This window comes from Triturus cristatus, chromosome 2_2 (genome assembly GCF_964204655.1).
Source record: "Triturus cristatus chromosome 2_2, aTriCri1.1, whole genome shotgun sequence".
Classification (NCBI taxonomy): domain Eukaryota; kingdom Metazoa; phylum Chordata; class Amphibia; order Caudata; family Salamandridae; genus Triturus; species Triturus cristatus.
In genome coordinates this window covers 809,651,019-809,673,309 of record NC_140582.1, presented here as the reverse complement: position 1 = coordinate 809,673,309, position 22,291 = coordinate 809,651,019, and the positions used below count along the sequence as shown (strand labels likewise).

The 22,291-nt window shown below is 43.5% G+C and overlaps 1 protein-coding gene across 19 annotated transcripts in view; it reads right to left on the bottom strand.

The window, feature by feature from the left end:
- Positions 1-22,291, bottom strand: part of FRYL (FRY like transcription coactivator) — a 2,516,714-nt gene that overhangs the window by 2,180,799 nt on the left and 313,624 nt on the right. For all 19 annotated transcript variants that reach the window (XM_085642132.1, XM_085642134.1, XM_085642126.1 and 16 more), the window contains one exon: positions 7,458-7,654. In XM_085642132.1, coding sequence (XP_085498258.1) covers positions 7,458-7,577 — 120 coding nt within the window. In that variant the 5' untranslated portion in view covers positions 7,578-7,654. The remainder of the gene's footprint in view (positions 1-7,457; positions 7,655-22,291) is intronic.

Genomic DNA, 22,291 nt, shown 5'->3' with positions numbered 1-22,291 from the left:
GAAATAGCCTAGAGAGGGAAGTTGGCTTACCCCTTATTGAGGTTCCAGTAGATCAAGACGGTCCTTATGTACAGAGTCAGTTATTAGGGAAAGACAGAAAGTTTCTACTCGACACAGGGGCAAGCAGAACCACTATCCGTCACAGCGAAGTCCCAGGGGTACCCCTCTCAGGCTCACAAAATATTTCCCTTGGTTTTTCGGGAAAGCCTACTGTTAACGAAGTATCGCAACCACTTGCATTTACAGTCGGTCCATTAACACGGACTACAGATCTATTACTTACTAAATCATGCCCAGAAAACTTGTTGGGTATAAAAACATTGAAAGCTCTAGGAGCTGTAATATGTTGTTCTCCGGAAGGAGTACGACTATTTTTACGTGACTTTAAAGGTCATTACGTGTCTAGAGACATGGATCACCGGTTACAGAATCTACCTGCACACTTATGGGCACAAGGCCCCACTGATGTAGGTTGTATGCACATTACACCATATCGAGTCACAATCAAAACAGGAGTGGTACTACCACGAATACGACAATACAAGTTACCCCCAGATGCTGTAGTGGCTTTACTGCAAATCATTGACGAGCTCATCGCACAAGGAGTGGTTGTAGAAACCGACTCCAATGTATGTAATTCCCCGATAATTCCGATTCTTAAACGAACTGATCCAAAGGCACCACCAGTATATCGATTAGTTATTGATCTGCGAGAATTAAATAAATGCATTGTACCACAATACCCCGTGGTCCCAGATATCTCTTCATTATTAACGGCCATAGATTCAGAAGCAACGTTCTTTACTGTAATTGATCTCAAGAACGCTTTCTTTAGCGTCCCAATCGATCCGGAAAGCCAATATTTGTTCGGATTCAGTTTAAATGGACGAAGTTTTAAATTCACACGCGCACCTCAAGGATTCACAGAAAGCCCCAGCATCTATAGCCAAGCACTGAAAAGAGAACTTGACAGTATTCACATGCCAGCTAACACTGCCCTGCTTCAATACGTCGATGATCTGCTGATCACCGCACGAAGCGAACCTGAATGTGAAAAAGCATCACTGACGGTTTTACATTTCTTAGCCGACAAGGGGCACAAAGTGTCCCCTTCGAAACTACAATTCTGTGTCCAGCAAGTTGTGTACCTAGGGCACTTGCTGTCCAAATGGGGGAGACAGCTCACACCTGATCGCATCCAGTTAATTGTAAACATGCCACCACCCAAGACACACAAGGAGGTACGGGCCTTCATAGGCCTCACTTCGTACTGTAGGCAGTGGATTCCCCAATATGCATTTTTAGCTAAACCACTCATTCAGTTGACAACACAGGAGGCAGCGACATCGACTGTCCTCCCTTGGACTCAGGAACACACACAAGCTTTTGAAAGCTTAAAGAAAGCTTTATGCCAAGCACCTGTTTTAGCAACGCCATGTTACAGCAAACGTTTTACACTTTTTGATTACAGAACGTGAAGGTACTGCTTTGTCAGTACTCACGCAGGAACAAGCAGGATCACACAAGCCATGTGCTTATTTTTCTAGTACATTAGATCCCGTAGCTCAGGCTCTTCCTGCGTGCCTGAAATCAGTCGCAGCAACAGCTTTAGCAATCAGACAAAGCGACGCCATAGTGTTAGGACATCAATTGACAGTACAAGTACCACACGCAGTAGAGGTTCTCCTGAACCGGACCCAAACACAACACTTGACTATAGCAAGACTGACGGGTTACGAATTAACATTATTCCAGCCACACATAGAAATCAGACGTTGTAGTACTTTAAATCCTGCCACACTTTTGCCATTAAATGGAACAGACCCATTGGCACATGATTGCATTGAAGTTATTACTATTACGACGAAACCCAGACAAGACTTGACAGATATCCCATTATCAGATCCAGACCTGACATTATATGTAGATGGTTCATGCATGAGAACAAATACAGGAGAGTTAGTGGCCGCTTATGCAGTCACAACAGATACTGAAATTCTTGAAACGAATTGTATCAATACCTTGTCAGCTCAAGCAGCAGAGCTCATCGCTCTGACACAAGCCTGTATTCAAGCCAAAAATAAGAAAGTCAATATATACACAGATTCACGTTATGCATTCGGAGTCGTCCATGACTTCGGCGTACTTTGGCGAGAAAGAGGTTATTTAACTTCTCACGGTGCCCACATCCAGCACGGTCCCCTTATTCAAGCTCTGTTAGATGCAATACATCTGCCTACTTCAATATCTATCATGAAGTGCAATGCCCATACGAAAGTGACGGACATTATTTCTCAGGGTAACGACCTAGCTGACAGAACAGCTAAACAGACTGCTCAGAATCAGACTCATCCAACTGACACGACAAAGACAATAGTTCCGACACCAACACACTGCATGACAGTTAAGGATCCCACCCTTGATATAATTGACATACAGACACATGCTACACCAGAAGAAATAAAGAGATGGACTGAATTAGGAGGGATCCAAACGGATCAAGGATGGATGACGAAGGGAAAATCTATATGGTTTCTCCCCGACTCAATGGTTCAGGTCATCATTAACACAATACATAGTCCAGCACACCTAGGAGAGAAAGCTATGCTAGACAGTATTCAACACATTTGGTTCAATAAACACTTGCGAGCAGCAGCTAAACAGAAAGTACGTACCTGTATGATTTGTTGTCAGTTCAATCCAGGAAAAGGCGTACCTGTAGAACAGGGTGGATTTCAACCCCCCGATCAACCTTTTGAAGTCCTCCAGATGGATTATATCCAGATGGAACGTTGTCGAGGATTCAAATATGTCCTCGTAGTTGTATGCGCTCTTTCCCGGTGGACAGAGGCGTATCCCGTCTCAGATTACACTGCCCCGACTACTGCCAAACAGTTAGTTCGAGAATTCTTCCCACGGTATGGTTTGCCCCGTATCGTGTACTCAGATAATGGCCAACCGTTCTCATCCGAGCTAATGAAACATGTTTCACTTCTGTTAGGCTACCAATGGAAATTCCACTGTGTCCGACATCCCGAGGCAGCAGGTCTCGTGGAACGACATAATCAAACTCTGAAAATTAGATTGTCCAAAGTATGTAGAGAAAAAGGTGTCGACTGGATAGTAGCTTTACCAGTTGCGCTCTTTTACATGAGAATGGTAGCACACTCTCGAACAGGGCTATCCCCGTATGAGGTGATCTTCGGTAGACCACCAAATATGTGGGGGACGCCTATACCTCGTAAAATAACTGATGTGGATTGTAATATGCTGACAGATTACCTGGCTTCCTTGATGTCTGCACTACAATCTTGTCGTTCACAGGTAGCTGCAGCTTTTCCCGGCAACACTGAGGTGAAGCCCCACGACGTGGTTCCGGGGGACCTCGTGTTTGTGAGGAATTTTGACAGGAGGAACCAGCTGGAGCCTCGGTGGCAGTCGCCGAAGCTCGTCTTATTGACCACAAGGACAGCCGTGAAGATTGAGGGACGTAAAGGGTGGTTCCACTCGAGCCACATCAAAAATTTTTATGGACTACCGTCCGACGTGAACCCTCAGCCCTGCATTCCCTCACAGACTGATTCAAAACTACCCCTGGTTGAAAAAACCAAGAATGAAAACTATAAACTGAAACTAAGGTCTAGCAAGTCAGACAATTTGATTGTTTAAGTCCTCTCCAAGGTGAATCGGTTGAATTTGTCTCTGACATGTATCCTCTAGACCGAAATAGAGAGAAAAATGGACAGAAACAGCTCAGGACACATGCGTACTGTAAATCACTTCGTAGTCACTGCATAGTGACATTGTTAATTATGTTTTTTCTAAGTCTTCTGATTATTATCTCCGGTATATTATTACACATGTATTACCCTGTCTCCAAGCATGCTTCCAATGCTACTGCCGAACACTCTTTTAGCGAATTACCCCCACATGAGTTGTCCTATAGATTTGCGCTGCGCAACAACACATTCATTAGTATGCTACATCATTCTCATCAGACCAGCAATGCTACAAATTGTTGGATATGTGGCCGACTCCCTCCCTATCAGAAATACAAGGGAGTTCTGCCTCTCTTTCCGTATCCGTTCACACACAATGGCTCCTGTGGAGCATGGTTTAGTTTGATTAATTCCCTAGATTCAAATTCAGTAGTTTATCAAGACAATTGGGTATGGGGAAACCTGAACCTAGTTTTACTTAAAAGTCTGCTATCCTAACAAGGAGGGACTTCCCAAAAGAACAGGAACTGATCTAGAAAATGAAGTATATGGATTAGGTAACTTTACACTTAATCTTATGATCCTGAATATTGAATCCGAAGCTACACCGATCTTGCCCGCTATGTCAGTATTTCCAGTTAGAGGCGAATTATGTGCAAGAAAGAATGGTTCAATACACATGGGCCATAGTAAATGTACCACTGTAATAGAATTCAGTGATAAAGGCAAATCTACATTTAGAGCTTCCCGTCACTCCTACTTCATCTGTGGTCACACCGCATACATACGCCTACCCCTAGATTGGGATGGTATCTGTTACATTGCATTCCTTCTGCCACCTGTTTTCCTAGCCCCGCCTGATTACCATAGGAATACCCATTTAGTACACAACAGACAGCAGAGAGATCTCCCGATTGTCGACTACACTGAAACAGCATGGGAGAAATACACAGATTTCAATAAAGGTTTCTTTCCCTACATAGGTACAGTCACTAATAGTAAGCTGATACGTAGATTAACTAGAACCCTTGAAGCAGTAGTGAATGAAACTACTTCCGCCTTGGGCAACTTAACAGAGGAGCAGTCTGCGATGCGGATTGTTGTTCTCCAAAATCGTCTTGTCCTTGACGTCATTCTGGCCGATAGGGGAGGAGCTTGTAAGGTCATCGGATCAAGTTGCTGTGTTTTCATACCAGAAAACGCGCCGTCAGTATATAAAGCCATAACTCGACTTCATAAGATCGTAAGCCAGATACACCAGAATCCAGGCACCTGGACTTGGTCCGGTTGGTTCTGGAGCGTGTTGTCGGCCTGGGGATGGAGGATCCTATCCTTCCTAGGTATTGGCTTTCTCATACTGTTCAGTTGCTGCTTGTGTCTACAATGTGGGCCAGCGATTTGTGGTCTATGTGCCACATCGTGTATCCCACCTTCAAATTTTCATTCGAGATCCCGGAAGAAGAAAGAAGAACAAATGATGCTATATGAACAGATTGATGGATTGATGAAGATGGATATTTCATGAGGGTCCGTAGGGGACAAGGAGGGAATGTGGAAATATGAATTTTTATGGTCAATTGTGTCCCCTATCTTAGACCCCAACGGCTCCATGAACATGCTATAAGTACATGTATGTTCCCTCCAGTTCCAGCTATAAAGACGCAAATACATGTGCGTCCAACGTCAACATGCCCTCTTTCAGATCCGCCATAAATGGGTCGAATATCCCATTCCTAAGTATGAAAGGCCACCGACTTTATGTGGTTCACTTTTCTAGTTTTGTAGTTCAGGCGAGTAGGCCCTGAATTCTGCCATCAAGCCTTTTTCTGCTTCCGCCTCTGAAATGCTCCAGCTTGGACCTGCATCCGTGTCCATGAACTTTGTCTTACTCCCTGCGCGGCTAACGGTGCCTGACGTGGCCTGTTGCCTGCCAAAAACTGTATTCAGCCTTCAAGTTATCTGCTCCGCTCCTCATCCAATGCATTCCTGTCCAGTAGTTTAGGTAAACATCCTTCCAGCTACCGAGCAAAGGGCCTGGCCTCGCTGTCTTTTTGCAAGTAATTCATAGCCCCTGTTACTATGGAAGATTCCTGCCCCCTCGCATCACATGTAGACACATAGACGCTTGTACACGCACTAACAGTCAGTATAGAATAGGATCTGTCCGAGAAGACCCTTCCTTCCAGATAATATAGTTCCTTAAACACAAGATATTAGATATGATTTAGGACTAGGTTGTCCTGACACCCCAGACTTCTGTCTCCACATGTAGGGCCAAATGTCAAGTTCCCTTCACCCTCTAGTTGTACGTCAATCACACGTCATGCGGCTGCGCGCGCATCTCTGTCAAATATTTCTGATGACACTGCAGGATTCTCTTATGGATCCACCCACTTGTGACATCATTTTAAATGACGTTTCTAGTATACGCCTGTATTTACGCCTATTTTCATTACGTATGTGTATTCTTATCTGTATTATCAGCTGTTACGCCTCCTGCATCTGTCCTAATGCAATGCTTTTCATATAAATATTGTTACTTGTCAATAATGTATTGCTGATCCCTTCCTGAACCTTCGTGGTGATGGAATATGATTGCCTAGTTCGAACTATAATTCCTTTGTAAGGAATAAAGCCCTTTTCAGAACCTCTAATACCACGGATTCTGCCTCTTATTTTGACTGAGTTATTCTTACTAGACTTTACCGGATAAAAATAGTACAGGTAATTTAAATATTTACCACAGTTGTATCGCAGCGTTGATCATGTACTACTCATATCAGTCCTCTTGGGTGTGTCACATCTGAGTGATGCGCAGGCAGTATGCCCTCTCCTGGAATTTCCGTCTGCCCTGCCCTGCTGCATGGGTCCTCATCCCCCTATCACACATGTTGTATGCCGCCTTTGTGTGCCGCCTAAATGGACTCACTGGTTAGTTGCAATAGCCCTCACCAGCTCCATCATTGTTTTAGCAGTGAAATGAGAAAAAAAAAATTTTACCACCTGCTTCTGATACTCCTTACTCTGCACTTGCTAAACAGCGATTTTTGGTGAAATCACTATTAGTGATTTTTGATGCATCCATTTGCGGGTTCATTCTGCGATTCCTTATTTGCTCCCATTTGATTCTGGTTGTGTTATTCAGCAGCACTGTTGCCACTTAAGTTCGAAAGACTCTATAGAAGGCTGGAGAACAAAACTGAAACATGTTCAGTGTGATACTTGCCTCGCGAGCTGGTGATGACTTCTTGACACAAACCATGCAGTCGCGTGCACCAAGCTCCTGGGAAATACTGCACCTCCCTCTGGACAAAGAAGTTTTCCAGCACCATACATTCCTCTTGTTTAATACTCTCGATCGCTTTTTCAAAGGGTTATTATAGCTCCATATAACCTTTTTTATTTAGTACACACATGGAGAGCTGACCAAAGACAAAAGAATGCCCTACAATGATTTTTAACAAAGAAAAAAAAAAAATCATACAACCCACCATGACGCCATTAAAAAAACTCGAATTATGAACAAAGCAACGCCCCACACATAGTCCACGAATTAGGTTAGAAAAGATGCATAGGTACGATTTTAACTTTTTCCTGGGGTGAAGGTACTGGGGAACTTGTTGAGCAAGCATTAGTTGTATAACCTGTAATGTAATGAAAGCACACATGATACAGCGGATAACAAGTTCTGCCCGACTAGGGGGATATGATAAATGCCTTCAAGATGAACACACTCACCAAGGGTTCGGCCATGACAACTTCAATTTTCTTTTCTGCTTGTACAGCAAACTCCGCAAAGAGGCTCTTGATGACGTACTCTCCGGGCTTGACATCTGGGTCGATGATAATATTCGACATAATGACACTTCTCTTCACCCAAGCGGAGTTGTTGGCGGGGGCGCGCTGCTTTTTTACACTGCTGGCCGGTGGCGAAGCTAGAGAAGAAGGCAACAGAGATCAGAGTTTGGAAATGCAGTGTGCCTACTCTGCCACCCCCACGCGGATTATAGTAGCTGCGGGCTTTGCTGTGCATTGCCTCACTGAGTGGGATGCACTGCGCATTCACACAACGTCAGCTGTTAGTAAATTAAAGAAAAATAAGAAACTTAGCAGCACATTTTCACAAACCAGCGGCCTTTGCCGTCATGTGTCTCTGACCCTGTACAGAGCTCCGCTGCCTTTTGACAAGCTTCGCACTACAGGCACACCCCATACATATGCACATCCAGGTTGGACTTTTAACACTGGGACACGCCTCCGCATCTATATAAACCGGCTGCTTTCACCTCTTGCCATTTCACTGAACAGCTCTCCTAGAGGCACATTGCGCGCAACCTGTAAGAGCACCAAGGCCATGCTCATAAAGCGCGAACTTTTACAGCCATGATGTATTTATTGATCCTGCACCTGCAAGCGAGCGCCCCACAGCAACACGTGAAAAAAGGTAACGTCATTTCAGTGCAAAGTCAAACCGACCGATACCCGGGCGCGGCAATAAGGAACGGACGGGCGAATCAGGAGTTTGAGCTCACCAAGCACTGCTGGCCAACGACGCGGCTCTGCAGGTTTACCTTTTAATGTAAACTCTGTGTATGGTCCGTAACGTACCCCCAATGATTTAAAATCAGTGTAAGATGTGAAGCCATTAGAAGAGGCTATAACCTCAGATGCTTGTCTGAGCAAGTATCAAGATTACAGCCGAAAAGGCTAGAGTATCAACCACACCAACTATAGTAGAAAACAAAATTGCTCCTTACCTTGGAAACCTAGTTAATGGCAGAGATGTGGAAGTGACAGATTCTCTTCCTAGTTTTACAAAACTATGTACAGAGCTTAGACGGAAATTACTACTTTTTTTAGCCAATATTATTGTGAGAGCAAGTTCCTGGCTTTATTTAAGCCCTTGAAGAAAGCTTTAAAAAAAGGGGAAAAAATAGATGAGAATCCACAGGGTCCAAATTCTTATATGGCAATTAGTCTATCCCATGCAGAAATCAAAGTAAATGTTCAATTATGATCAATGTGAAAAAAGTGTTTGATATAATCAACAGTGATCGTTTACTTAAATATTAATCCTTGCTGGTTTAACACATTCAGTTCAGACAAATTAATTTAAAAAGTACATAGGCACGCTTCACCTTCAATGATAATCAATGGGGGATTTTTGGTATATAATTTGAAGTGAGTAATTCACTCATATCCGTGATTGTAAAGGTCAACCACACAAACTTTGCCATTTACTAATTATTAGATGTGCTACACTACCACTTAAAACATAATTTTAATAGGAAATGAAGAATTAGATCTTTAGGTATGTAGGAAACTAAGTCATACCAAGAGGTAGTTGATCTGAATTATATTCAGTTAGCTCTAAAGATTAAGGCACTTCTTTCCAAATGGCAGCCACATCCATTCTCCATTACAGGTAGAGTTGATTTAATTAAAATCTAGATCCTGATGCTTTTTATTTTTCACCTGTGTCCACATTCCTTATAAATACAAGTCAAATTTTTCACACAGATCTTACAGGCAGTTCAAGCTTTAATTGGCAGAATAGGAGACCGTGAATAAGGCTAGCAAAATTAGAACTAGATAATGCAGACAGTGGTTTTATCCATGCCCAATTTAAAATGCTACCATTTTGCTGCCTCTGCAAATTACATAACTCAGCTACATAATATAATTTTTCCTACCAGTTATGAAAAATGTATCATACTCATGGTAGCTGAAGAAGGAATTTGTCTGTTGGCTCTTCTCCAAATAAAAAACAGTTTCTTATTGCATATTGTACAGTAAGTAGTATGTAGAGTTAACCATGGTTTTTACATTTTAACTTTATTGATTTTTATATATGGAATGTTATTATTCTATAAGATCTTATGTTTTAAACTGCTGTATGTTTTAAGGATCATAAATTCAAAATAAACAAACTGACAATCTACTTGATTATCTAGCCATAAAAAAAAATTAAAAAAAGATGAATAAAGATTAGTTTTCGCTATATGAATAATTATTTTTGCTTCAGACAATAAATGAGCCTCTTCGGATCAAATGTGACCTCTAATCACTAAAAAAGCAGGTTTAGCATTTGCTCTCATGCCAGCAAATCAAAACTGCTATTAGCCCCTATGCAACAACAAAAAACACAGCATGAATTTGTAAATATCCATAAAAGCTCTATAACAAAAGTGGCTGAAGGTATTTGTAATTGGTATAAGAAATTTAAACCAGGCTTACAAGACCATTGACATGAAGGCGTATTTGATAAATGGAAAAAAGATGTAATTATCAAACAATAACAAAGTTTGGTCAAAACTACCACATTCTCCAGTCATTTATTCAGAGGAGCTAGTTTTCGATGTATGAACCTCTTTTAAAAGTGGCAACTTTAGTATACAACACAAGCACTCAAATATTGCTTTAGTGTTTCCCCATATGTTTTATATGCTTGAACGATCGCACTGGAGACAGGTGGCATATGGTTTGCTCTTACCACAAATTTTCTGGTTATTGAAGTGATATTATAAATTTTAACATATTAAATTAAATTGTGGGATCCAGTTAGACCATAAAACCATTTTAGTAGGTTCATTGCTGCATTTACCTCAAATGGACAAACCCAGAAGGCAATTTATTTTAAAACTCAAGTCTGCTGCTTGTTCTTTAATTACACAGTACTGCACAGCTTCTCAGATGCCCACTTTTCAAGACTGGGTTATTGCAATGGGCCTGGTGTAACATGAACATTATACTCATGTCTGCATTTGAACATATTGTATTACTGAATACTATATTTAAATTATTTTAATACTGTACAGCCACATTTTAAACCAATTAAAAAATAATTTACATTATTTTGTATTCATCACTAATCTACAAACTTATAGCTGCTTTCTTTGAATACTGTGAGGCGAAACACCCTATTTGGACCAGTGATAAATATTATATACAAATGCAAAAATAAGCATTGGCACAGCCAATAGGTCTCGCCTTTGGGACCTTATAAGTATTTAGTTATGCAGCACAATATCCTTGGCGCAACATCAACTGTTGCATGGCTAAACACTTATAAGGTCCCAAAGACGAGACCTAATTGCTATGCCTATGCTTGTTTGTTTTTTACCTTGTTCGAGGGAGGTGTTAAAAAACGTAGTTTTATAATCTGCAAGTATACAGTTTTAAATACTTTTTTCTAGATCCTCCACAGTGATTGTCCTACACTGCCGGTGCTGGAGCCTACAAAATCACCTCTGGCATCTCTACTAGGTCAGAGTACATCCTACGATGAGGAAAAGCACTTCGTGCGAGTGAGGTTTAAGCGTCATTTTTAGCTCAGTTGAAGAGTAGGATGTGTTAATTCTGTGAAAAATGTTAATTTGACGAGAATCTTATTCAAAGGTACAACTGTGATATTTTGTGTGGGAATTTCATCTCCAGGGGAAATGTACACAGGTCCCTATGTAAAGTTCCTCTCACTCGCCCACTTTGTTATAAGTAATGCTTCAATCAAATGCATCTGAATGTTTTTCAAAGGTTGCAGGTGAGGTCAGAGATACTGGAGCAGTGATCAAGTGGTCATGAGTGTTGCTAATATAATGCGAATTATACCAGCTTGCCTGGGCTGCACCTAAAATAAGAGGAGCCTGCTTCAGATGCCTTCCTAGTGGTCTTATAAATTATGCTAAACTAGACTAGGACTGTACATTGTACCCACTGCTTGATGTTCTTGAGGGCTTTTCACACTGCCAGGAGGCTGCTAGCTGGCTCAAACCTTCAACAATAAATTAATTATGTATAGACAGCGCCGACCGATCAGAAGCCGTCTGAACTGCTTCCATTACTCCTGTAAGGCATTTTGTCCGGGGAGACCTGCTGTTCTTTGCCCGCACTCCGCTGCAGCGTCGGAAGGCTGATCTCCCGGCGTCACTGGCAAAGGCCGGTGTGGATCGCAGCCTGTGGCCCTTTCAGGAACATTGCAGTAAGGAAGCGCTGGGTCGATAGCCCCAACGTGACTGCATCCACGAGTCCCCCTCGATCCAAACAGAGGAGAGGGGGGATGGCTTAAAGCACGTGGCGTGTGAAATACCGAACTCTGCCAAAACCACGCTCAGACCACTAATGAGCCACCGAGGCTCCGGAGAGCACCACCATCATTGATTAATTTGCGACGGGGGAGTAAGGCGTCCGAGTAAGGCACAGCAAATAGCAGAGGGCTACAAAGGCCCCAAGGCACTGAGCAAGCTCCTTCAATTAGGGGCGCAAGAGGCACGGAAGCACAGAGCAAAGTACAACAGCTCTGGTGGAACTGCCAGTGATACCAGAGCCTGACCACGTTTTTGAAAACAAAAGAAAGAACAAATGCTGAAAGACAAATGCGGCCCTGCGGCCGCAAAAGTGAAAGTGACACGCAGCGTTTACCTTGTGGGAGCAAGCAGCAGGCGCGATAATTGCAAACAGATGGCGCCGCTGCTCGCTCCTGCAAGTTTAATGTCACACATGCACGAGGGCTCATTGGGAACAGTGCAGTACATGCACGAGTTTCCCCAAAAGTCCTGAGCGATTTCAAGAGGTCACTCCAAAGCAGCGCTTGCACGCTGCATAGGCGAGACCTAATGAGTAGAAATACTAGGCACTACTTATTGTGTGCATGTATTACTTGCAAAAGAGCAAACAAACATTGTTAGCCAATGGCTTAAGCGGCTTGACCACTTCTCTGTCCTATCCGGAGGAGACTAAATGTGTGAATGACAACAGACTAATTGATATAGAGGGTGTCCATAGGTATATTAGATTAAATGTATAATTTTAAAACTAAATGGTTTACGCTACGGCCAGACCTAATAAAAAGTTAATGAAATGTGAACAGGGCGAACTGGAATAAGAGGTAGGCTGCACTTCAACAATTTCGTGAGCAGTGTGTGGAGCGTTACAGACATATTGGCTGAAAAGCGAAAGCTCCTTGTGTGGCCAAATACAGAGCGAGAGCAGGAATAGAACTGGTTGACGGCTAATATGTAAACACAACTGCGGATAAAAGATAAAATATTTGTAGAATAAGTACAACTACAAAATGTATGGTGGGCTAAGAAAATTTTAATTGGTTCCTAGCTGAAGTCAAGATTCCTGCTTAGCTTTCTAGCAGAGCATGGCCCACTGGGGGGTAGGATCTTCCCTGTGCCCTGCATTCAGTGCCAACTGGGAAATGCCACAGTTGAATGGAATTCTGAAATATTAACTGGAAAGGAGTTTGTAGAGGGCAACGAAATGTGACATATCCAAAGATATTATACAAAAACTCATTGTGATCGTCCCCAATCGAGGCAAACCGTCGCTAAATTGCAAGTTGTGAAGACCAATCTCACTAGTAAATATGTAAGCCAAAACATTAGTTAATTTTCTCATTCACACTTACTGTTCAATACAATTTTATATTAAAAGGATCTACTAGGATTGACTCGAGAAGGATTTACAATGCTCTGTGGCACATCTAAATAGGGACCATAGAGCCAAACTCATGAGAGGCGGAGGAATTCTCATTCTTTTAACTTTATGCAGAAAGTTCTGGAACAGTGGGGACATTTCAGAAATGGGTGGTCTGCTTATACAGAACTTGAAAAAAAAGTGTAAATTAATGGACATCGATATATACTCTGCACTTGAAGACAAGATGGGGCCGACCTCACTTCCTAGTCCTTTAGCCTGGCCACAGAAACCCAGATAGAATAGATCATGCTACATCTGTTATCTAAAGAGCTTGTATGGCTGTGTCTAAGCGTGGATATTATGACTCTGTACCTCGTCAATGTTATTATTTAAGTGGATGATGCACGGCTCTCAAAAGAGAGCAAGGTGAGGTATTAACTGCTGTGGTAAAATAAAACTACAAGAAATGTAATTCTGTCCAAACAGCCTAGGAGGGGAGGGAATTCTACAATACAGACCATTAGGTCTTAAAAATTATCAAGTTCACCAGACCACCAAATGCATGATCCATTAGAAAATATTTTTTGCTTACACAGTAATCTTTTATATATTGTGTGTGACTGTGTGAGCACTAGTCCAATGTTGTACGGTTGTTTAAAAAAAAAAAATCTAATATAAATGTGTTTTTCATATCATTGAGAGTACCTTTTTTTCTGCTATATATATGTATTGTGCTATAAGAAAAATGTAGTTTTACAAGTTTTCCCCCTGAACCATTGTTGCTTTAATACCATTAGAAAACAGAGCAAAACAATTATCACCGTAAATGTATAGATTCTCAAAATCTTAAGGGACAGAACAAAAACGAAAAGTTGCTGCAAATCAATTCATCAAAACTAAGATTTATTCTGAATATTGTACAATGGTATTAACATTTTACATGGGGTGCCTTTTCAAAACGAGCCCTTAACCTCCCAATAACTCAACCTCTTCTTTAAGTGTGTATGCTGATACTTTTGTACATAGGAATACGCGACAAGGCCTATAGAAAGTCCACTCTTCTACTGTAAATGCCGAAATATTTGACTTCATTAAAAAAGTGACAACACTAAATGTGGAAACCCTCTGGCTTTCTGAGATGTGGATTCTGTTAACCGTTCTGCAGCCATATGTGCCCATTCCAATTCCAAAGCCAGAGTAAGTCCATTAGTCTATTAATACAGTGAACTAGAAGAAAGAGTTACACAGGACAGACAACTTGATGGGTTTACGTAAATGGCCATTCATGAAATCCCATTCATGTAAATGTTTGAAAGAAAGCTGTATGCTGTTTCAATCAATCAATGACTTCTAAAGCGCGGCAAATTACCAGTCGGGGTCACAAGACGCTGGAGTAACAGCTACCTGCTAGGTAGTGATCTACTCTGTTGAACAGCCAAGTCTTGAGTTCTCTCCTTAATTGCTGAAACAATGAGGTGGTTCTGAGGTGTAGGTCTCTCCAAGCTGTGGACCGGGGGGGAGTGTAGAGAGAGGAGAGAGAGAGAATAGGTGTCTGGTCGTTGGGGGAATGTATGTTGGTCCTTTGTTGTGCAAGGCGTTGAACTCCTGGGTCAGCATCTTGATCCGACATCTTCTGGATCGGGTGCCAGTGTAGTTTCTCGAGGTGCAGGGTGGTGTAGGTCCATCTTGGGAGGTCGAGGATGAGCCTAACTGTTGAGTTTTGCATTGTCTGTTGTCTCTCCACACGGTGTGCAGTGATCCAATGTAGTGTGTCTCCGTAGACCAGCCTGCTGATTACGATGGCTGTTTAAGAAATTGATGCTACTATTTGATGTAAACGACTGAACATACATTTCACTGATACTTTCAGAATCAAGTCCCACTCCCCAATACCAACATCCACAAACTAAGTTACCTTCACATCATACACCAGAATAGTATTCAAAGTGTTATTGCCCATTTCATGTAACGAAATTCAACTGATGATTCTTTGCCATCTTTCTGTTGCGTATTACTTGTTGGTAGAAAACATATGCTTACCCTTCCATCATCTAGTCTGGTCAAAAATTAACCCAAAACTAAACCAGTATCCTGCAATACTTGGCTTAGTTACGGTCATGCGCTTGCAAAGGATGAGATTTAAAAATAAAAAAAATAAACATTGGACTTCAGCAAAAAGTTGAGAAATACATCTTGCACCTCTATGAATGGCCCTTTATGCCTTTTATCAATGTGAGCCTTAGGAGCTGCACTTAACTGACAGTAATATGGGAATTAGTATGAAGGATGGGATCGACTTAGCTACTCAAACCTTAAATTCCCACAATCCAGTCCATCAATTGCCATTCAATACAATACAAATATTTACCAGCCCGCCAAGACTACCAATGGCTCTACAGTCGGATAACTGAAAGTGAGTATAAAAACAAAATACTATTTTCTACATTTTCATTCACATAGCTTTCTTAAATTTAAACACATAAAAGCAGTCAAATCTGTACCAAGCAATCACATTTTAAAAACTACCATTACTCTAGGGCAGCAACAAATATTTACATCAATGTGTTGAGAATAAGTGCAATAAAAGCAACGGCCAGAACAAAAAAGACAGAATGGTTAAAATATTCCATTATTGTGGAATGAGATCGAGGACTAAAACCACACCGAATAGAAAGCAATCAACAACAAAGTAATACATTCACAGTTAACTGAAAACACCACACATTATTCTCATCAGACAATGAGCGGTTTGTTTACGGTGTTTTCATGATGTAACATTGTGTTCGATTGTGTCGGAAATACGTGAGAGGCATCTGTTGTGTTGTATGAAGGAAGCATCTCAATCAATGAAAGCAACTGATTAGGGGGTTCTTCGGCACTCCGCTAATTTTAGGATAAAACGTACAGATTATATTGTAAATAAACACTTAAAATGACAGTTCTCACGTAGCGCTACATTCAAGATAATAAATAAACGACAATGGAAGCATAGATGACAGAAATACGAACGCCAGCGGATTATTTGGCAGAAAAACCATTAATGAACACCTTTAAAAAGAGTTTTACCTTTGAAGAGTTTCTCAAATGAAAAATAGAAACTTTGCTTAACGCTGTATTTCAAGGTGCTTTGTCGAACAATTAAAATGCCCCTTCATGCGAAACGACAGGTACGTATTTGATTTCCACAATTGTTTGTCGTTTGCGTTTAAACTATACATCAAGGTATGTTGTACGAATGATATCAATACCATGGTATCTAACAAACAGCCTTGATTGGCAAGGCGGGCAATTGGCCAGATGCCAAAGGGCCTTTGGCTGAGCACAGTTGGCGGGCGTTTTTGTCAAACAGCTAGCCCCTCCACACACACACACACACACACACACACACACACACATACACACCACACCCCCCCCCCCCCCCCGCCACACCCCCCACACCCATATACTGAACGGGAGGGGAAACACAGCCGGCTGTCAGAGCGGAATGACAATGGCTGCTCCTGGTCTTCACAGTATGAGGTGTCCCGGCCTCCAGGCTACCTCCAGATGTGACAGAGGCCTCAAGAAGCTGCTAACGGGAAGTCATTAGCACTTGCTTTGAAGAGGACTGGGGCAGGCGAGAAGACTGGAGAGTCGGAGTGATGGAGAATGTGTTTCTTCTGTTCTTCTCCTTTGCATGCCCCATATCAGTTACTGCAGTTACCTGCGAGAGGTTGTGCCCTTAGTAACTGTGAAACTGATAAACCAGGTTCAAATCTCAGCATCCGCTCAACATCATGTGATTCTTGGCAAATGAAATCACGCCATCTACCGGAGCCTAAAAACCATAAATCCGACCTTTTGTAAATTATCTGGTACTCATGTGAATTACACGTTAGCATCGTTATCTTTGTAAGAACATAAACGGGATTACCAGAAAGTAAAACAATAACAAAAACACAGATGCACCTTTTCCAGTCTGAGCACGAGAGCTTTTCTCAAGTATCGTAAAAAACATGCGGCGAATAGCTCAAAACCTAGGGTGAGTAAAAGGCTGCCTAGGTATGTGGTATGTCCTGATTACCAGTGAAATTTAATCAAAACATCCTCAGCAATCCACATTCTTTTCCAGTGGAATTTTAATTTCTAATTTAAGTCCGCCTCACACACGTTTCTTTAACAAATCTCTGCGTATATAATTGAAATACTTTTTTGTGAAAATCGGAACATTTTCTAGGAATAAGGTATATATTTAATTCATTTTTGGGGGAAATAAACGTATGGCCAGCTATACAACGCACCACAGGGAGAAGTGAAGTGCAAAGATTTATGACAAGAAGATACCTCTGAAAGGGTCCTTTTCATAGCCCACATTTCATCAACTGTACTTTAAAATATATATTGGGCACCAAGATGGCCAAGTGCCGGAGCACACATGATGGCTGAGTACTCTGACCAGACTCCTTTTCCAGTGCCAAAAGCCACTTTAGGTCCAAGAGCGGGCATAGAACACTCTCCCTGAGGTCTGCTCAAGGATTCCACCTCATTAAGTTTTCTTCCACCTACCCGCTGGAAAAAGGATAAGTACAACCTCTGTGAACCTGGCGACATCAAGATTGCAGCACCAGCACTCCTGGGCCCTAGAAGTGTAAATACTGCCCAAAGTGGGTATAGCAGAAGGTCTCCATTGTGCTGATTTAAAAGTTATCCACACCAAGAATTAAGAGAGACCGACTGTATATAGGAACCGCACACCAGCACCTCCCTGCGGCTGAAGAGCGCTGTGGCAAAAGACCGGAGGAGTGAGAGAGGGCCTAAGAGGTAGGGGTGTCCTAGGGGAGGGGAGAGTGAATGAATATCACTGCATGACAGCTGATCCTGGAGGCCTTGTCAAAACCGTTGAGACCTGCATTTAGAGAGGCCTGTAGCACTGCACTTACCATACCTCCCAAAGAAACAAAAATAAAAGCAAGAAAGATCCATTTGACTTTTGATCTTCCGCAATGCCCTCCAGGTAGGGGGGAGGGGTTGCGGTGATAGGGAGACGATGGACACCACTATTTAGGGAATCCTTTCAGTTTGCGACGGAGTGTGATCCTGGTTGCTATGGGGTATTGGTTTTCTTCTTCCAGACCCGCCTCTCCCCTGCACTCCCACCTCTCCTGTATCAAAGTTGCTATGGTAGGTCATAGTGAAACGACAGTGGGGAACTCAGAAATAACACATTGTATTCCTTTACCTAAGTTAAGTTCATCCTTCTGTCCTTTTTTTGGAGCCCTTTGTTGAGGTATATAAGGAGATACAATGCTATTTAATCCTAAAGTCATTGTATTCTGTAATTGTTCTAAGTAAAACAACAGCTATTCATGAAATGTGAAGGCAGTGAAATGCTGCGCCAAATTGATCACCCTATCCAGTCACTTTGATCTTGGCCGGTTATGGCACAATTACTTGTCGTCCTCCTAAGTACTAACCCTAAAAGAGGTACCCAGGGAGAGTAAACAGGGTTGTGCAACAGTTACAAATATTAAGGCATTAGGAACATGTCCTCTTTGAAGGTTTTTTGAACATAAGTTGTTTTCATAGACGATTTTGAGCAAATGCAATTTACAAATTATAGTACCGACACTAATTCTCCTAGATTTATATTGACATGGAACCCTAAACTCCAATGAGCCTGTGCGCATGGCCTGCAATTAGAGCCAACAAGCACCCTCAACTTTGCCCTGCACACTTCCCCAATGACATGTAACACCCTTGTGCATATACAGCTCTGGTCACTCTAGCTCACCCCTGACCAGCACATATCCCGGGTATACGCAGCTGTGTCAGAGTACATCAACATTGACCTGCACATCCCGTGTTCATCCAGTTCGTCATTTGTAACTCAATCTTGATATACATGTACAACATGCACAGTTTTGCCAATGGGCTTGAACCCTGATCTCCAAATACCCTGTGCACACAAATCCCTATTGCTGCACCTTAACTGTGACATGCACCGACACAGCTCTACCCGTACCGCTCAATCATGACCTGTTCATACAATATGTGCTCTTAACTCAGTCAGTGTACCTCATTCCTAACCGTTCTGAAACTGCAAGAAGACTATTCATACACAACGTTACCAGTGAACCGGTCAAGTGCATTTAAGCTGTACAGGCAGCTTTACTATTGCTCTTCAGTCTTTGAAAAGATAGCTCTGCCTTTGTGTTAGTATGAGCCTCAGGGACCTAATAATGAGCAGGAACCATAGCAAACTGTGGGTCAGCAGGATGATCCTCCAGGAACTGGATTTGAGCCGCAACCTTGATGACTTAAATTGAGCAGGTCCCTTACTGGGGACCTTGTGAGTGAGTAGGTGCCCATAGGACCTGGGATTGAGCTGGATGTTTAAAGATCTGGTGGCGGGTGATGAGTGGAAGCCACTTGGCATTGGAGTGACCAGAGCACCAGTAGATTAGAGGGTAAATACTAGACTCATGGAACCACATGGTCCTTCATGTTCCAGGTCAGAGTGAACAATAGCAACAGGGCTTAAGAATGAAGAGGGCTATCAGGGATCTTAAGGCTAAAACTATTCCAAGAGCAACCGAGAGAGCAGTAACCTCTACAGACCTCTGTGGGCAGGAACCTCACAGATCCGAGTGTAAGAGTTTAACTGGACCAAAAGGAGAAAAGATCTTAAGAGTTTTGTGGGTATCTGGGAACTGATGATGTGCTAGAGTCCAGAGGTGTTAGGCAGCAACATAATGTTTATTCCACCCACTACCCCACAGGGTCGCTTGGTGCTGATGTAGTATAACCAGGTGCATATACTAAATCATATACACTATATAGTACTCCTCTTAACTACCAACTGATGTTCCCACACAGTAATGCTTTGTACGTTCTTGATGTAATTGATAGGATTATTACCTGAAAATAATGAAGGTTTACTAAATAAAAGTAAAATGCACATTTGTACCTAATGGGTTGCATTCTTGCTAGCGCTGTAAACAGGATATAGGTTTTAAATGTCTACCCTCTTGTAGAAGGAACATAAATCCTCTGCAAAATTCTAAGCACATAAGCTACAGTACACCACACAACTGATCTTGCTACCATTCTGACAAAAAAAGCAGTAAACTTTTTTTAAACACAACACAGTCACCGTCTCCAAACTATGAAACTGGTCAGTGTATTCAGGCGATTAACCCCTTCGCTGCTAGGCCTTTTCTCCCCCTGTGCTAAGCCTTTTTTTGGCTATTTGGGGTAGTTCGCGCTTAGGCCCCTGTAACCTTTTGACCACAAGGTATCCACGCCAAATTTACGCCCTTTTTTTTCCAACATCATGGGGATTCTAAAGGTACCCAGGGTTTGTGGATTCCCCTGGAGGGGACCCAGAAATTAGCCAAAATACAGTTAAATGTTTTTTGGGAAAAATGGGCTATAGAGGAGTCTGTTTTTTCCCTGCAAATCGTATCAAAAAAGGGGTTGTGGTGCTGAAATCACCATCTTCCCAGCTTTCAGGGACAAGCAGACAGGGGGGGGGGGGGGGGGGCAGAAAGACTGGCATTTTTAGTGGGGCATTGGTATTCTGGGCAGTCCCCACCCGAACTTTGGAAAAATAAAAATCCCTGGTGCCTAGTGGGCTTTCGGCCCCCCCTCCCACGGGGGGCAGATCGGGGATATTTGCCCCCATCTGCCTCCTGGAGGGGGCAGAAAGTCTTATTCCTTCTTTCGGGGGTGGTAGGGTGGGGGCTTTGGCATGTCCATTCTAAGCAGTCCCCACCCCTGACGCATACAAAAATTCTCTAGCGTCAGGGGTGCTTTCTGCCCCCAGGGGGGGCAGGAAGGCAGCATGGGGAAATTAGATGGGAGGAAGCAAAGGCCCTTGCCCAAGGGGCCGCTCCCCCCTCCCTGGTGGCTAGTGAGTGGATGCCAGCTTGGGGTCGCCCTCCTGGGGGAAACCCCAAGCAAGGATCAATCAATCAAACATAGCATTTATAGAGCGCACTACATACCCGTGAGGGTCTCAAGGCGCTGCTACTGTTCGAAGAGCCAGGTCTTGAGAAGTCTCCTGAAGGTTAGAAGCTCTTCGGTCTGCCGCAGGCAGATGGGGAGGGTGTTCCAGGTCTTGGCGGCGAGGTGGGAGAATGATCTGCCGCCGGCGGTCACTCTTCGGATGCGGGGGACGGTGGCGCGGTCTGCAGAGCGGAGCTGGCGGGTGGGGGTGTAGAGGCTGAGTCGGCTGTTGAGGTAAGCTGGTCTGGTGTTGTGGAGTGCCTTGTGTGCGTGGGTGAGGAGTTTGAAGGTTATCCTCTTGTTGATAGGGAGCCAGTGCAGGTCTCAGGTGGGGTGTGATGTGGCCGCGGCGAGGGATGTCGAGGATCAGGCGTGCGGAGGCGTTCTGGATGCAGTGGAGCCGTTTCAGGAGTTTGGCCGGGGCTCCTGCGTAGAGTGGGTTTCCGTAGTCCAGTCTACTGCTGACGAGGGCCTGGGGGAACCGTCCTCCTTGTTTCGGTGGGGATCCACTTGAGGATCCTGCGAAGCATGCAGAGGGTGTTGAAGCAGGAGGAGGAGACGGCATTGACCTGCTTCGTCATAGAAAGGGTGGAGTCGAGGATGACCCCTAGGTTGCGTGCGGGGTCGGTGGGTGCTCCTAGTGCAGTCAGCCACCAGGAGTTGTCCCAGGCCGAGGGGGTGGATACGAGGATGAGGACCTCCGTCTTGTCCGAGTTCAGCTTCAGTCGGCTGTTTCTCATTCAGTCGGCGGCGGCCTTCATTCCTTTGTGGAGGTTGGTTTTGGCGGTGTGGGGGTCTTTGGTGAGGGAGAGGATTAGCTGTGTGTCGTCTGCGTAGGAGATGATGTTGAGGTCGTGCCGTCGAGCAACGTGGGTGAGCGGTGCCATGTAGACGTTGAACAACCTTGGGCTGAGGGATGAGCGTTGGGGTACGGCGCAGATGATCCCAGTGGCTTCGGAGCGGAAGAGGGGGTGGGGAGGCGGACGCTCTGTGTTCTGCCAGAGAGGAAGGAGGTGGTCCAGTCCAGGGCCTTCTCTTGGATTCCAGCGTCGTAGAGGCGTGTTCGTAGTGTGCGGTGGCATACCGTGTCGAAGGCGGCTGACAGGTCCAGGAGGACGAGGGCCGCGGTTTCTCCGTTGTCAAGCAGGGTCCTGATGTCATCG